At 34.9% G+C, this 18,502-nt stretch overlaps 2 protein-coding genes and 1 non-coding gene across 3 annotated transcripts; 2 read left to right on the top strand and 1 right to left on the bottom strand.

The window, feature by feature from the left end:
* The first annotated feature begins 3,936 nt into the window (after window positions 1-3,936).
* Window positions 3,937-7,515, top strand: LOC143601912 (INCREASED PETAL GROWTH ANISOTROPY 1-like protein 1). The gene is made up of 5 exons (XM_077079198.1): window positions 3,937-4,461; window positions 4,715-5,031; window positions 5,112-5,223; window positions 7,168-7,299; window positions 7,401-7,515. Exons 1-5 carry the CDS (start codon window positions 3,937-3,939, stop codon window positions 7,476-7,478), a joined length of 1,164 nt encoding a protein of 387 aa, XP_076935313.1. The 3' UTR covers window positions 7,479-7,515.
* Window positions 7,516-13,098: 5,583 nt separating this feature from the next.
* Window positions 13,099-13,171, top strand: TRNAE-CUC (transfer RNA glutamic acid (anticodon CUC)). Its single transcript has one exon. It is a non-coding gene; the product is annotated as a tRNA-Glu (tRNA).
* A 2,006-nt stretch (window positions 13,172-15,177) lies between these two features.
* Window positions 15,178-17,299, bottom strand: LOC143600509 (oxoglutarate-dependent flavonoid 7-O-demethylase 1-like). Its single transcript, XM_077078183.1, has 2 exons — window positions 16,749-17,299; window positions 15,178-15,761 (listed from the first exon to the last, which is right to left on the bottom strand). Exons 1-2 carry the CDS (start codon window positions 17,288-17,290, stop codon window positions 15,185-15,187), a joined length of 1,119 nt encoding a protein of 372 aa, XP_076934298.1. The 5' UTR covers window positions 17,291-17,299; the 3' UTR covers window positions 15,178-15,184.
* Between the last annotated feature and the right edge of the window lie 1,203 nt (window positions 17,300-18,502).

Below are 18,502 nucleotides of genomic sequence, written 5' to 3'. Positions count from 1 at the left end.
TGTGTAATCAGATACACCAAAATCGAATTCATGAGTAATCATAAAAATAATTAAGTTCATAGATGTTCAGTTCTTAGGTAGTCATGCAGTTAGTCAAGTTCTTTAGATAAACAAGTATGACATCAAGTATTTAGATAAATAATTTGGAGAGACAATTTGTTATTCAAATTCTTAGGTAAACAAATAGACATTCGAGTTCAAGTAAATAATCACGTTGTTAAATAAGTAAGTAAAGGGAAAGGTTCTTAGATAAGCAAATAGATGATTAAGTTCCTTGATATAACAGCTAGACAACTAAGTTCTTTGGTGAGCAATCAAGTTTTTGGATAATCAATTAAATAATCAAGGTTGAAAAGATGATTATGTTAATTTAATAAACAGACAAACAATCGAGCTTAAACAGACAATTATGCTAATGAAATAAACAAGAAAACAATCAAGATTCAATAAACGATTATATTAACGAATAAGAAAATAAATGAACAAGTAGAGTTACAAAGTGTTAATGAGATTTGAGAATCAGATAAAATGATAAGGTAAGGATGAGTTAAAACAAACACTTCGCAAATTGTGCCATGATAGAATGAAAAAAAAAATTATCTTAGTTGAAATAATTAACAGGAAATGCATTGGATAGATCAAAGTAATTAAATCTATTTAAAGTTCAGGAAGACCTACTTTAGCCTATATATAAACACTCACTACGGGAAATCCAATGAAAGCATTACGGATCATTCGGTAGATTTGGTAAGGATTTCTCATTTTCTTTACTAGTTATTAAGATTTAAAACTTTGATGAGGGTTAAAGAAATTGGTAGAAGGTATTAAAACTAAGAATAAAATTAGCATGATGAGTGAAAGTGCTGGACATATAAGAATAAAATTTAGGCAAAGATTATTATCTAAATAATGCACAAGTAAGTAGCACATAATTTAAGTTAACCAAAATAGCATACAATTTGAATTAAAAATATGACATACGATTTGGAACAGACAATGTTGCATATAATTTATTTAATGAAGCGTAACATTTAAGCACAAATAAAGTGTCATCTTAATTCTAATAGTGTAGCATTCAAAATTTAATACAAATAATATGGCATCAAATTTTAAATTTAACAAATACGATTTAAGAAACCTATTGTAACATATGTTTTTAGCATAAAATCAATTGTAAGTAATGAAGTATATAATACTTAAAATGAATAATGAAGCATGTAATCAAACCAAATAATATAACATGTAGCATATAATATAGATCAAGTAATATGGCAATTACTACACAATGTAACACATGCAATCATGCAATATAAACAGATAAGGGGACGGCTATAGACTAGGTCGGTGAAATTCTAATAACCTAATTCCCTATAACCATGGCTCTGCTACCAATCTGTCACACCCCAACTGACGGCGGAATACGTCGAGGTGAGACGGTGATTGTTCATAGCACATGATACTACGTGTTACAATAGTCGTTAAATTTAATTTAATATCAAGCAATACAGAGATACAATGAATTGTTTTATAGTCATCTAGGTCCAATCATGCAATCATATATCTTGCATCAAGTAATCTTCAACAAACAAATTTCCAATACCTAAAAAACATGCGAGAGTGTCAACTAAAAATAGTTGATGAGAACATAGGTTTTAATAAAATAAGTTTTAAGTTGAAAGCAATCCATATGTGTTAAGTTACTTTGTATACTTTGTGATTACAACCAAACATCTGACACGTTTAGCGAGTCGTCTAATCCACGATTAGACTATTATGTTTAATGTTTAACGATCTTCGGATTTTGAACACACAAGCCTCTACCCGAGGCCTACGTGGGCGGGTCGGGCCAATAGATCTATCATCATACTACCACGGGCTTAGCAAGTTAATGGTTGTACATGCGATTAAGTATACATTTGTAATGATCACACACGAATATTATGAAATAAAGCTTGAATCAAATAACATGTAAAACAAATTGATTATGCATGTTTCCACCCCGAAGTATAAAACGTTTAAAAGCATGTAAAAGGGGCTATGAACTCACCTTCGTTGATGAATTGAGACTTGTAACGCTTTTGTTTAGAGCCCTAATGATCAAGAAAGTTGTTAGAATGTGACCCTATTTCGGTGGAATAGAATCTCCGACCTCAGGTTCCCAGGAAAAGGTAAGTGGGTCCATTCACGCCCGGACACGCCACTTGGTTTTTCCTTAGGCCGTAGCCTTGGTGACAGAACCCTTGGTTGAATATCTATAGACTTTGTGTTTGTTTGGAAGTACAATTGGATTTTAGGGTTTCAAGTGATACTTTATGGTTTAGGGTTTTAGATTATCTTTTCTAGAAAAGAATATGTTGTTTACTGTTCAAGACACGAATTTTTAAAAATAGTAAACCTTTGAGTTAGATTACGAAAATTTTATATCGTGTAACCGTATGAGTTTTTTAACATGTATATTTTTTATAAGATTTCAGTGTTTATAAAAAAAATATAAAATTCATAGACTACCGAGGGGTCTGATTCTGAGTCAGTTTAGTAGAAAAATAACTAAAAATCGATACTTTAACAAATTGAGGAGATTCTAGTTAGATAATTTTTATAATTAGAAGGTCTACAATATATCCAAAAAATTGGGTCATAATTCGTAAACATGAGTGAGTTATTACATTCGTTTTGAGGCTAAAGTTATCTGTTAAGATTTTCAGCAAGACCCTTTGTTAAAGAAAAATAATAAAAACGTTTTTAAAGTTTATAAAATTTTACACCAAAAATTACAGAGATACTAGACACCTAAAGAACCAATTTAGGCTTTTGAAATTCGTGATTTGGATATATTATGACCGAGATCTAAGCGTTGAAATAAAAGGTTTTTCTGCAGAATGAAAGAACAAAACATTATACGGAAATTAGAACTTACTAGGAAGGAAACGAGTTGTGAATCTTTGAGAGGATGATGATCACGAATTTTCAACCTTGGGGCTTTGGAATATGCAGGTTTGGAATGAATTTTAGGGGTGCTAGAGAGTTCTATTTATAGGAGTGTTTAGAGAAGAGATTATGATGAATTAGAGATAGAATTTGACCAGGACTTGAATTCAAATTTGGATAAGGCTAATCTTGGAGATCAAGGATAGAATATTCTAGAAGGTTATTCTTAATTTGAATTTAAGGATATAAATAAAATTACTTTAGGATAAAATTGACAATGACAAATATTAAATCTAGGCATTCCTGGTTAAACGTGTCACGTTAACGATTAACCATGTATAAATAAATGTACATAGAAACATGTAATTGTGCATATGAAAATAATATTAATAACTAAAAATAAATAATATATGATTCCATAATAATATAGATGGTGAACTAATACATGGACCTTATTAAATACGAGTATAAAAGAATAGTGATTTCATGCATGAAAATGCATAGGTGTTACATACATGTTGCCTTTAAATGTTATATGTTTCCCTATCCTTGCATAACATGCAACATGATTGTGTGTTTTTAAATAATGGTGGGCATGCAACTATGTCTTAGTGGAGGTTGCCATTTTTTCTCTTTAGTTTTTATTTTTCAATCTTTTTAACCACTTATGGATCATATAATGGTCTTCAAAAACAATAAATTGTCATTACTAAAACGGAGACTATTTGTTTAACTTTCAGTACCTAAGGGTAATTTCGGAAACTTAATATAAATAAAGGGACAATTCAAAAGATAAATTATCATCAGGTGGAATTACCTAGAAGACCCATGTCTCACTTCCGACATTCCAAGACATCCTAGGGGTAAATCTGTCAAATACAACCTATTATAGGCTATAGGTGTTGGTGAAAACCCTCGTACCTTATATCAGAAGCAAACATCACACTTTGGTAAGATTTGAGATCCCCATCCATTAACCCTTCACCATCTCTACACACTCACCACAAAATGCCGTCCGGTGACGACATTAAAAAAGAACTCGAGACTGCGTTGCTCGAGATTGGCTCATTACAGAAAGAAAACCACGAACTAAAACAAGAAATAAGTCGTCTTAAGACACAAATCACCACACTAAAAGCACATGATCTCGAGAGGAAATCATTATTATGGAAGAAGCTACAAAACTCGATGGATTCCAGGAAAGTTATAGACGAACCACCGCAAAAACCGAAGCTTCAAATAAACGTACCGGAGACACAAAATGCGAGTCTACCAAAACCACCACCACCTTCGCCACCGCAGCTGCTGCAAAGACTGGTATCGGCTCCGCCGCCGCCGCCACCGCCTATTCAAATGACACCGGTTGGATCAAAGACGGTTCGGAGGGTTCCAGCGGTTATGGAGTTCTATAGATCGCTTATGAAAAGAGATACGCAAAAAGAGAATAAAAACGGGGTCACTAGTTTCGTCCTGCCGGCTTATTCTCGAGATATGATTGGAGAAATTGAAAATCGGTCGACTTATCTTAGTTCTGTAAGCTCTCAACACACTAATGTTAAGTATACAATCTTTGAACAATAATAACATGTAGTAAAACAACTTTATTTTAACACAATAACTGAAATTTTATATGTTGAAAACATTAAAAAGTTCGAAATTTTAAACAAATTGGAAAAAAAGTGTATTATTAAGTACTATTAAATAATAATAATAATAATTAATATAGTTCACGTGCAAGATAATAAAACGCTAATAACTATCATAATATTTAAAATTATTGTGACAGATAAAATCAGATGTGGAGAAATATGGTCCCCAACTAAAGTTTTTGATACGGGAAGTCCAAAGTGCAGCGTTTACGGAGATTTCGGATGCTGAGGCGTTTGTGAAGTGGGTTGATGGCGAACTATCATGTCTAGTGGACGAGCGGGCGGTGCTAAAACACTTCCCGCAATGGCCCGAAAGAAAAGCGGACGCATTGCGTGAGGCTGCTTTTAGTTATCGAGATTTAAAGAGTCTTGAATCTGAAGTTTTAGGCTTCAAAATCGGGTTGAAACAACCTTTGATTCAATCATTAAGGAAGATGCAAGCCCTTCAAGACAGGTAAATATGATTAGACCAAAGTTAATATTCATATAACTGGATTAATTAGTTATATATGTTTTTTGGTAATTATGATACAGATTAGAGTCAAGTATTAGTGGACTGGAAAGAACGAGAGAAGCAACAAGTAAGAGGTACAAAGAACTACAGATTCCATGGCAATGGCTGATGGATACAGGAGTCGTTGGAAAGGTATAGTGGGTGCAAATTCATCAATTAATTTGTTTCCTTTATTAGCAAGCAAAGGCTTTTTTTTAGAACTTGATTAACAATATACAACAAAAGGAAAAAAGAAAAAAGAAAAAAAAAGCGCATTAGTTAACCACAAATCTTGATTGTAAATTAAGCTAATTAAAATTAGAAGTCCACATTTTGAATATTGGATTTTTCTTACTAAAAATCCCTAGGTTATTTTAACTTTCAATAGTAATCATTGAACACTTTTCTTTTCTTTTTTTTTGGTATGAAAAAGTTAATATAATTAAACTATGATACGTGATTACAAAATAAATAGGTTTTATCTCCCGTATGGTTGTTTTACATTATTTATTTCTAATATTTATTTATTTTTTTGGATTTTTGGAAGTTAATATATATATACTTAGGGTTTGATGACGTACGAAAGAGTTTCACAAATAAATAAAATGTTATAGCCCGGTTTAAAAACTACCAAGGTTTGATGAGACCCATGACCCGCTTATTTTTTTAATATAATTTTTTTTTCTTAATTATAAATAATATATTTATAAAAAAATCGAATATTAATTTTTAGTATATCTATATTTTATAGGATTTTCATATCAAATATTTGGTAAGATTGAATTTTAATTTAATGAGATGTTATAGCCCGTTTAAGGGCTATATGGGTTTAGTGAGACCCATACCCGTGAATTCGGGTCACATGTATGAGAAACTTTCATTTACAAATAAACAATATAGTAGTTTAAGATAATGTAGGAAGCAACCAGAGAACTTTTAAAGATTTCGCTTATATATATTTAAGATAAATAAAATAAAATTTGAACTTAATTAGTTTTATAATATATTTAAAAACTTAATATTCTTAAAACTTAATTAAAAATAGAAACTTAAAATTAGTAAATAATTTTTAAACAAAAATAAAAACGTAAAATAATTAAAACTTGATTTTCAAAACTATTTCGCAACATTACTAAAACTTTAATTTTAAAAATTATAAAAACTTGGTTTTTATAAAATTAAAAATTTAAATATATCATATCTTCATTTCTTTTAAATAGTGAAATACTTAAAATGATTATAACATAAAAGTATTTAGAAACTTAAAAATATTATTTTTTTATAAAATATATATAAAACTAAAACAGTTTTAAGAATATTTAGAAAGTTATTTTTATAAAAAGTATTTAAACACTTAAAGATATTAAAATTTAATTTTTAAAATATTAAAAAATATTTAATACTTGAAAACATATAATAGGAAATGTGAACAAAAATGCTTGGTAGAGGAAAGAATTTAGCTGTCAAAGTATAAATAAGAGGACAGGGTTCAAACCTCACAATGCATAAAAAATAATATTAATTTAATGACTGTCGTAAAAAAATTAATTTGATGCTTTTCCTTTTCCTGACACCTCTCTTTTTTCTTTTTTTTTTTGTTATTTTCAACAACCAACAAAGTGATTTATGTTACACAAGCCCAACCCAGCAAGAAACTGGGCCATCAGGCCCATCACCACTACAAAAAAAAGTCCACAAAAACTTACAAAAAGAGAACACCTCAAATAAAAGCAAACATTACAAACTAAACACCACCGATTCTCCCAACTTAACTTTGTCAATCGATCTATTTTTCACCAATTGGCTAAGAGCACTCACATTTAGGTTATTACTTTATGAATTAACTAAATTCATATTAATTTTGTTCATTAAAAGTCTTTTACATCTCTTTCCTATATCTATTTTTGTTTACCTAAATAATATCTTTATATTAGTCTTATTATTTTCTCCTCCCACTGGGTTTGTAAAATGTAAAATAGAGAATAAATAGTGAGTTCCTAAATATAGATAATGTGAGTTGAGTCTCTAGGTTTCATCCTTAATTTAGGGAATGAGATGGAGTGCATGGGACTAAATTGCTGGATTTGCCAAATACAGATTAAACTAAGTTCACTGACGCTAGCACGAGAATGCATGCAAAGGATAGCAAAAGAACTCGAGTGCAACGAAGCTTCACGAGACGGGGATTTGTTACTCCAAGGCGTTCGGTTTGCTTTTCGAGTGCATCAGGTAATTAAGAATTAGAGTGTAATTATGTAACTTGCTTTCATGATCATAATGCCTATAGTCTAAACACAACATTGTAATAACAAAAGAGGTTCAACTTGTAGTTTGCAGGAGGGTTTGACACAGAGACAATGCATGCTTTTGAAGAACTAAAGGAGATTGGAAGCAGTCATTGCGGTTAAAAATGGATAAATTACGTACTGTTTTAATTTAATTGTGTGGAAAAGGTGACATTCTATATATATCGTCGACGTCACTTCTTGTGATCTATACATAGGATTATTTATATATATATATATTTGACTTATTTTAGATAAATCCTTTTATAGCTCGGACATTATACTTTTATAGATTACACTAAAGTTAAAATAAATAAATTTCAAAAGCTTTTAAATATTTTAACTACGTACTTGAAAATAAATTATTCAAAATCGTAAATTTCAGCGGGTACCCGCAACGGTGGCGGCGGTGAACCCGCTTCGTAAAGCTTACTCGCATGGACTACTCGAAAGAAGACGCCCCTAGTGCCCTAAATCAACATGTTATTCTTTATTCCCTGTCTCTCATGTGTTCTTTACCAAAAATCTACACCACAATTAAAACCAGATTATATAATCTACATCTTTCACCCATGGAACTGCTAAACTTTCACAAGTGGATCAAGAATCACAACCAAATAGAAATCGTAAGTTTTGCTCAACAAACGACTCTTTGTTTTATTAATTCAACAAAACAAAAGACAGAAAGCAGAATACATAGAAAATAAACTAACCCATACAAATTGACACCTAAGCAAACTAGGACTTTGGTAACTGCCTTATCTCGTAATCAAAAAGATAGGCAAACATAATTGACTCAAACACAAACAACTAAATAAGATAATGATAACAATTATTTAAATCATTATCTCGATCTCCTCCAAACCACCCCTTCGAGATCAACCGAACCGCCCTTTGATGTTGTAATTTTTTATCACTCCCTCTCAGCATCAACTTCCATCTTCAATTTCATGCATAACTCGATTAACTTTGGTCCTGGCAAACTTTTAGTAAACATGTTCGCAACTTGATCTTGAGTATTAACATACTCCACGTTCACTTCTTTCTACAACACTTTCTCTCTCACAAAATGGTAATGAACCTCGATGTGTTTCGTTCTCGCGTGAAAGGTTGGATTCTCAGCCAACTTAATTGATGACATATTATCACAAAATAAAGTTACCTCATCATTTTCCAACTCCTGGTTCAGATCTTTCATTAATAACCTTAGCCACACCAATTCTTGAGTAGCCATAGCAGCCGCTCGGTATTCCGCCTCGGTAGTAGACAACGACACGGTCGGTTGTCTTTTGCTACACCAAACAATAGCACTACCGCCCAACATAAATAGATAACCGGTTGTGGACCTACGCGTATCTAAGTCCCCGGCGTAGTCCGCATCGCTATAACCAACAAGTTCTAGTTTCGAGTGTTTCTTGAATTTAATTCCATAATTTAGAGTAGATTTAATATACCTCAGAACTTGTCTTGCAACTTCCAAATGCGGTTTTCGCGGCTTCTGCATATATCGGCTTAAGACGCCTACAACAAATGCTAGATCCGGTCTCGTTAGTGTAAGATAAATTAAACTACCAATTATCTTCCGATACATAGTAGCATCCTCCAACTCTTTACCTTTATCTGCACACAACTTTACTACTGTGTCCATAGGAATATTTAAAGGTTTACAATTAAGCATTCCAAACTTGACTAGCAAGTTATAACAGTAGTGTTTTTTATTAAGAACAAACCCATCAACTTTGTAATCAATCTCCAGGCCTAGAAAATGGCTTAATCTACGAAGGTCTTTCATACAAAACCGAGTACAGAGATTTTCTTTTAATTGGTTAATCGTTTCTTCGTCGTCTCCGGTTAAAATTAAGTCGTCTACATACACGAGGACGACTACCACTTTGGTTCCGATTAGTTTGACAAACAAAGTTGCATCAGCAGATGCCATGCCAAAACCATTATGAACTAGAAACTCGCTTATTTTTCCGAACCACGCCCTCGGCGACTGCTTCAACCCGTATAAAGCTTTCTTTAGTTTACACACGTGGTTAGGATATTCTTTGCTCTCGAACCCCTTCAATTGTTCCATGTGAATCACATGATCCAAGTCGCCATATAAGAAAGCGTACTAACATCCATTTGCCAAAGGTTCCATGACTTACTTGCTGCAATGGCTAAAACGACTCGTATTGTGCTCAACTTTGCTACCGGGCTAAACGTATCATCATAGTCGATTCCGACTTGTTGAGAAAAATCACGAGCTACCAACCTTGCCTTATACCGATCGATTGTTCCGTCGGCTTTTCACTTTAATTTAAACACCCATTTATTTGTAATAGCCTTTACATCACTTGGTTTTGGTACGAGTTCCCAAGTTTCGTTTCGGTTTAGTGCTCGAATTTCATCTTCCATGGCTTCGACCCATTTATCTTTTCCACTTGCTTCTTCATACGTTTCTGGTTCGATGTCATCATCCCCAACTATAGCTACGTTAGCAACATACTTCGGGTTAGGTCTTTTATCTCTTCCAGAACGTCTCGGTTCTTGTTCCGAGTCACCGGTTTGGTTCGATGTGTGGTGATGATGAACCCCGGTTCGCCATGGGCTTCGGTTCTGTTCTGGAGGTGCTTCGGTTTCCTCGGTTTGGGATTCCTCTTCATTGAAATTGAGGAATACATTAGACGATTCGAGTTTATCGATTAGGTGTTTAGAATCTGGTAGAGATTCTTTTTCACTTGACCACCATGATGAATTTTCATCAAACACGACGTGTCTCAACACGTAACATTTTCCGGTATTTGGATCACAACACCGCCACCTCGTTTTCTCTTGATCATACCCTACAAAAATACATCTTGTAGCTTTCTTCTCCATCTTTGTTCTAAGTTGGTTCGGTATGAACACGTAACAAACACACCCGAACACCTTTAAATGGCTTATGTTCGGTTTAATATTAAACAACTTCTCATAGGGTGAAAGATTTTGCGATGGTAACCTATTAATTACATAGGCTGCCGTCTTCATGGCTTCGGCCCAAAAACGCCCAGGCACGTTTTTATCATGCATGATACTTCTGCACGTCTCGGCTAAGTGTTGGTTCTTTCTTTCCGATACACCATTCTGTTCGGGTGTATTGGAGCAGGTGAGTTGCCTCTTGATCTTGTGATCCCTCAAATACTGACAAAAATCAGCGGCTAGGTATTCGCCTCCATTGTCTGACTGAAGGCACCTAACGGTTTGGCCCGTTACCGTCTCTGCCTCGCTTTTGAACACTTTGAACTTCTCAAACGCTTGAGATTTCTCTTTCATAACATCAATCCAAACATAACGTGAATAATCATCGATAAATGTTATCATACACCGTGTACCTAAGATCGATGGGTGCTTAACGGGCCCAAAGACATCGGAGTGAATAAGCTCCAATGGGTAAGAGGCTTGAAACTTTGATTCTTCAAACGGTTGCTGCTTTGCCTTTCCATATTGACATCCCGCACAAACGACTTCTTTGTTTACTTCTAATTGCGGTAGCCCGACAGCTAGTTTCCTTTTCATCATCAGCTCGAGTTTATCATACCCCACATGACCCAACCGATTGTGCCAAAGATCAACATTCTGGGTTTGTTTGGTTCGCTCCACATAAGCAGTTTCAGTAGATAAAACATACATGGTATCGTTTCTTTTACCTTGTAAAACCGGGACTGATTTCGTTTCAAATTCATCAAAAATTTGGACGTCATTCGGTCCAAACAAAACGTACTACCCGGAGGCCGTAATCTGCGGAACCGAGAAAAGCTTCTTTCTCATTCCGGGAACATGAAAAACGTCTTCCATAACAAACTCCCTCTCGTTCGGTGCCCGTGGAAGTTTTACACCTCCCACGTGTGCTATATGATGCCTCGAATCATCGGCGATTACCACCACTTGACTACCCCTGTATTTTTCCGGGTTTATGATTTGATCCTTGTCTCCGGTCATATGGTTCGAGCACCCGGAGTCAACGATCCATTCACAGACGAGTTTGCTTTAGTTTCGGTGGTGGCTGTTAAGGCGAACTCATCTTGGAGAAACGCGACATGAGCCTCGACATCCCAAGGCTCTTCTTCCTTTGCCTCAGCCGCGTTTCCTTCTTCTGTCGGTTGGCGGCAATACTTGGCTATGTGACCCTTTCGACCACAATTATAGCAAGGGTACGGGAACTGGTTGTTAAATTTCCCCTTTTTGCTACTCGATGCCTCGTCTTTCTGGTAATTTCGATTATCCCGGTTATCACAGATATCCCGGTTCTCTCGGTTCTTTTTGTAATCTTGTTTCCATGGCTTTTCTTGATTCTTGAACCCTCCTTTGTTATACCGCCACTTCTTGGATTTCCCGGCATACAACGCCTTTTCTTCTTCGGCTTTTATCGTGACTGTACCAAACTGTTTGGACAAAGCTTCTTGTCCCGCAAGAAGGTTCTCGAGTTCGGTTAACGGGGCTGGCCACCCTTTGAAATTCCGAGTTCGGTTAACAGCCGCTACAAAACTTTGAAATTCCGGTCTCAACCCATGGACAATTATTCGTTTCATTCTTGCATCACCAATTCGGGCCTGTTGATCTAACTCTCCTATTTCTCTGCACAATGCTTTCACCTTGTAAAAGTATTGTGGTATACTAAGTTCTTTTTGACTTACCGATAAGAGCTCGTTTTCTAGCAACTAGAGTTTTGTGTCGTTTCTTTTGGAGAACAATGACGCGAGGGTATCCCAAGCTTGTTTCGAGGTCGCTAGGTTGCGAACATGATTGAGCAATTCCTCCTCGATCGTTGTTTTGAGAAGGAACATAGCTCGACCGACCTTAACCCGCCACTTGTGAATAGCACCGTTGGTGTCGATCCTTGGCTCAATAACATCTGCCCTGTTTGTGACTTCCCAAAGGTCTTGTCCCTGCATATAGGACATCATGCAGGTAGACCATACATTATAGTTCTGGTTGTTTAGTTTCTTGATTCCACCAACTAGCTGCATCTCTGCCATCTCGTATGGTTACTTTCTGCGATCGGTAGTCTGCTGCCTTCGATCGGTATCAATCTGCGAACTTTGATGGGTGTACTACGAGAACCGAGTCTTGATCGACAAGGCTCTGATACCACTTGTTCAACTTTCACAAGTGGATCAAGAATCACAACCAAATAGAAACCGTAGGTTTTGCTCAACAAGCGACTCTTTGTTTTATTAATTCAACAAAACAAAAAACAGAAAGCAGAATACATAGAAAATAAACAAGAACATGGGCTATATATATACCCATACAAATTGACTCCTAAGCAAACTAGGACTTTGGTAACTGCCTTATCTCGTAACCAAAAAGATAGGCAAACATAATTGACTCAAACACAAACAACTAAATAACATAATGATAACAATTATTTAAATCACTATCTCGATCTCCTCCAAACCACCCCTTCAAGATCAACCGAACCGCCCTTTGATGTTGTAATTTTTTATCAGGAACCAGATTACAACCAAACATAGCATAACATTGAACTGAATTATTTATTGACAAATTTAGAATTGTTGCATGATGATTGTGTTCATGAAAGTGTTGCGTACGTATATTTTTGATCGTGATGGCACAACTCGCCCGAATTTTTTACTGATTTGATATCATGTACACTGAATATTGTTGGAATAATTTTACAACGGAGTATTATTAATCCTAGTATGGTTTCTAGAGGAGTTGTATTTTTAGAGTTTCATGCTAAAATAATAATAAATCCGTTGTAGTCTAGTTGGTCAGGATATTCGGCTCTCACCCGAAAGACCCGGGTTCAAGTCCCGGCAACGGAATTTATTTTTGCTTTTTTTTATTTTACCAAAAACCGGCCTAAAATAGTTTGGAGTTTTTAGCATTAACATCCTTCATTAAAAAAGCTATTAACCTTTTAATTTTAACCGCAACAAGAAATTCTAGGAAGTCTTGGGGTTGGGCTTATAAGCCAAATTTGTAAGGCACAAGGAAGATTTTGACATTCCCGGGCATACCGTCTCCGATATTTCAAGTGTCCAAGAAAAATATGAGAAGTCTTATTACCATTATGAATGTTGCAAATGGATAGGCCAAGACCATTTATCAAATTATTTGAACTGTCAGGACTTAGGTCCAATTATTCAGGCTTATTTATCACTAATCTATTAGAACTTAGAAAACCGAAATCTATTATCTTGTTTGCATTTGGCCTTTTGGATAAATTTTAGGTTCTTTATATTAACTCATACCCTTGTATAAAATAGTTTTTCTTTATGTATATAATTTAAAAAAAAAAACAGTCCCCCATCGGAGACAGGCCAAAGACTGACGGTCTCCGATGCCAAAGACTGACGGTGAGGTTTGGCTAGGAAAAGTAAATGTTTTTAGTTTGTATTTGTTGATTAATTTCAATGAAATTCTATAACCTGTTTACTCGAATATATCAATATAGTATATAATTTATAAAACATATAACAAATAGCGTGCTAACGTTTATAGAAACTAAAATTCATAGAATTATAGCGTTACTTTTATTAGAGTACTGTAGTTAAGGATTTAATGTTTTAAGTCAGTTACTGAGTTGAGTTTAAGAGCTGTTTCGGGTAATGTATACTCTACCGAGAAGTTTTTAACCACATAAGATCATAAACTTGTAGATTTTGATATTTGTGGGTATGCCCGAATACCCGATTGGTATTGAGTTAAGGACACGAGACATGTTTTGTAATCTAATAAGATACATGTTTTTATAATTGGGTACAAGACCCCTTTTTATAATCCGGAAGGAGACTGAGATTAGCGATACTCATTCTTTCTCTACTATTGACATCCCTAAATTGTATATACGGCATTAAAGGGTATGTTTGGCAAAACTAGATGGTGGCTGTTAGCCGGAAGCTGTTAGCCGTAGCTTTTTAGATATATTTAGGTGTTTGACAAAGTAGCTGTAGCTTTTTAGATATATTTAGGTATTTGGCAATAAAACTAATTGGGTGCCAGCGCGATGCGGCGGAGTGTGCGTGCAACCTAACATCAACCGCATAATCAATGTCGGTACGTGATTCACTTGATGATATTGCACGCATAACCCGAATGCAGACGTGTACTTCGTGCAAAGGCAGTAAGCGTGTAATCGGTGGCGAAAATCAAGAAACAAAGCTAAAATATACAGTGATTTCAAATAGATAACTTTTTAAACTAACCTCTTTTGATCTGAAACCCTTTCCGACCCGACATCGTTTTAATCTGAAACATGTTCTGAACTGGCCCCTTTCGACTCAAAACCGTACCGACACGAACCGAACTAAATTAACCCTTTTTTATCGACTCGCTCCGACCCTAATTTGGTCTTACACATGACCCGAGCTCGTCTGACTCGACTTGTTGCCAATCATAACCGGTAAAGAAGTATAGCAATATCATACTCAAATTAAAGAGAATAAAATGCTCTTTTTTATGATTAATTTGTTTAAAAAAATATTAGCGTGTGAAAAAGTTATGAACTTTTAAAGAGTCATGGGGTAGTTAGTTTTGAATAAGTGTAAAATATGTAACTATCATATAAATTAACAAAAGTTGATGAAAGTTCAAGTACCAAACTTGTAAATTTAAATGTAAAAGCTTCTAGATTTTTCTCAAACGCTAGTAATAGTAGTAGCGTTTAAAAAATGAGTCTTTTCTCAAAACTTAAAAGCTTTTTATTGAGTATGAGTTTTTTTTTAAAAGCTTGAAGCTTCTAAAAGGTAGTTGCCAAACATACCTAAAGTATTATGATTGTCATTAGTATTGACCTATTTAAACTCAGTGCGCATAAAATGTGTGTTTTTTTCTCATCATTTAACCTTTGCATACATTATGGCCTCCTTGCTAGTTGTTGGGCTGATTTTATAATAGTTAGAAACATAGTCTTCCACAACCACTTTCTTATACATCTCCTCCGTTAAACTACCTCCTACCACCGGTCCGATTGCGCACTGGGGAGGCGGGTTATAGAAATACACAAGTGAAAACCGCTCCACATCAAGTTGTGTCCTCACTTGATGCCACATGCTCTTAAACACTCCATTACTCATAATCTCCACCAAATCACCAATATTCACCAGCAAACTATTATTGTTGGGCCACTCGAGGGTGACCCAGCCCGAGCCCTTATTGACCTGTAGGGCTCCCATGGCCCCAAACTCAAGCAAGAGGGTAAGCCCACTTGAATCCGAGTGGGGCATTAATCCGATCGCAAGATCTGGTCTGGGACATGGTGGATAGTAATTCACCCTAACCTTGATTTCACTTTGTTCGGGCTCAAAGTGTTGCAAGAAAGCATTTCGATCTAGTGATATAGATTCTGCAAGATCTTGGAGCAAATCATCAAGTGCCTTTCTTGATTCTTCCACATATTTTTCTATAGCTTGCCTGTTTAACACTTGCATTACATACAATGTTTGTACCATTCTGATATAAACTTATGTCAACATAGACAAACAAACAAACAAACTAACAGATGCAACTAGCTAGGGATCGATGCTCATGAAACCGAAATCATCGAACTATAACAGGAATTACCGACTTGATTGAACTGAGATAACAGTACCCAAGGTTGAAAAAGTCACAAAGCGGAACCTAGGCGGCCGAATTGGGAATTGTGTGTACTCGGACGTGGCAAATATAAAGAAAATTAATTTTTGGATATTATGTATACGCCAAATATCATAAGTTTATAAATACTCATAACAAAATATGTGAATATCAATATAAATAAGAGAAATGCATTCTTAAATAATAAATTATTCTAGAAATTGTTAATCATTAATTAAGAAAATGATATTTGTTCTTTAATATTATAGAAATACGAATAATGTTCAATTTTTTCTAAGTCAAAATTAGCTCAAGTTCACCGACTATATGTGATTCTGACTATAGTTGACCAACTTTTACCAATTCTTAGTAACTAGGCGGGGTTATAGAAACTCGCCTTGACGACATACCTTGTAGCGAGTACTCGGTTGTGAACCTATTTTTACAGCATTGACTGTACCAAATAAAAAATCCACGGTTTGGTTTATGTCTTTTAATAAAATGATTTTTTGGTTTCGTTAAGCTAAAAAAAAAGCCTCGACCTGGGCCGATTGGAACACGAAAAACCGAGAGCAGAAAAATTTTATTTTAAGTAGTTTATAAGATTAGTAAATGGTGTAACCCAATAATTTTATATTCAAACATGTAATAATCAATTACTCATTAATTACAAAAAATCTTATTGTGTAAACCGAAAAAACCAACACCGAATGGTTTTCAAAAACCTAGAAACCCGAATTTCAGTTTTCGGTTCGGTTTTAGTCCAAAATCAACCCAAAGTGACTCATAGATGCCTTTAAATAAACCAATCGGTTATAATTTTACCTGAAATTTGTTGGTTTTTTAGGCCAAATAGAGATCCCATTAGTTGATTCATCAACAGGAGCTGCTTTCATAGTCAACCGATCAATCCAATCCAAAGGCTGATCTTCAGACTTGACAAAGTTCTTACCATATCCCATATTATCCACACTCTTATACGATCCAACGTTAGCCATTTTCTCCTCATAACTCAACCCAAAGAAACTTTTTACAACATCCTTAACTCCATCCAACACCACACCCTCCACCCCATGATTCTTTATCAGAAACACACCCCACTCTTTTGCAGCCTCCGCCAGCCTCTGCAGCTCTGTCGTCCGGCTGCCGTTACCTTTTAGTTTTGTTATGTCAATCACAGGCGGGGTTTCCAGGAGGGTGGTGGGGTGGTGGTCCGGTGGTGATGAGGCTATGAACCTCTTGGGGAAGTGGCTGGTACGTGCTAGTTCTTGAACCACTGGAATCTTTGTGGTTTTGAGTTGACCATTTTGGTCGATAAAAGTGGCTTCATGAAAGTGAGCACAGGGATAAGCTTCATTGGTAGACATGATTGATATTAGATGGTATGTGTTTTAGTGGGATGCATTATTATTATTATTATGAATTTGTCATGGCATCCCAAGGGACCCATTGCATAATTGAATATGAGTCATATGACAACTTAATTTGCCAATAGTCACACATGCATGAATGAACGGTACGACACTTATTGGTACTTTATTTAAACTATATATGTGTGTATTATTTATAATGACTTAAGAAATGTAATTGATGGCTGCATGGATTAATGAGTTGTGTTAAATTTCATTTTGTCTGAACAAAAGACAACTGAAAATGATCATTTGATAAAGGGTTGGTGCCATTACTTTCAAGTTTGTTTGCTGATTTACATGTGCTAATGCATAACTTAGTTTTTTACACATGATCAATTTCTCATTTAATTTCAAAATGTTTGGATTACATCGAAACAGAAATGTAATTGTTGGGTGTTAGAAATATTTATGGATTGACATATGTATTTTTCACATGAAGAGAATGAAATACTTACAAATCATGTAGTGTCATGTCATGTCTGTATATGCTCATATCATCGTGCTCTAAACTAGAATTGTTACATTCCAAACTATCCGTAAGATTATTAGTCGATCATCATCATCATTGGTAGGTGAATATGAAAGAATAAAGAGATGTGGCGGGAGAGTACGGGAAGTCGGGATTGCCCCAGACTTGCAATGTCACGTGCTTTTGGGGATTTCTGTTTGAAAGATGATGGACTTAAATCCATATCGAATGTATATTATCATAAACTTACAGACCAAGATGAATTTGTGGTCTTAGCTACTGATGGAGTAAGATTTGTTAGCCAAGTTCTGTTTTAGATATCAAATATACTTTTAAAAAATGTTTTAAGTTTGTTTTGGCTTAATTTAGGTGTGGGATGTGTTTAAAATGGATGAAGTGGTAAAGATTGTTGATTTGGTTAAAAAGAGATCAATGGTTGTAAGATTTGGAGTGGATTACGCGGTGCAAGCTTGGGGACACAAGCACCCGAGTGGCCGAGTTGTATTAATTTTTCAAGAAAATAATGGATTTTGACATGTATACATTAAGAGAATTTCATGTTTCCATTTGAATAAAGATAAATTTTACTGTAAAGTGTCTACAAGATGTTATCCAACTTAATTATCCTAGTAAAGATTCATTAGATAATTAGATCATTCTCATACGATAACTCGAAAATAAAACATAATATAGTAAAG

The sequence above is a fragment of the Bidens hawaiensis genome, unplaced genomic scaffold, assembly GCF_021521415.1.
Source record: "Bidens hawaiensis isolate Kalapana, Puna unplaced genomic scaffold, B.hawaiensis_p1.1 tig00001960_1, whole genome shotgun sequence".
Taxonomy (NCBI): Eukaryota; Viridiplantae; Streptophyta; class Magnoliopsida; order Asterales; family Asteraceae; genus Bidens; species Bidens hawaiensis.
This window is presented reverse-complemented; position numbering and strand designations above follow the sequence as displayed.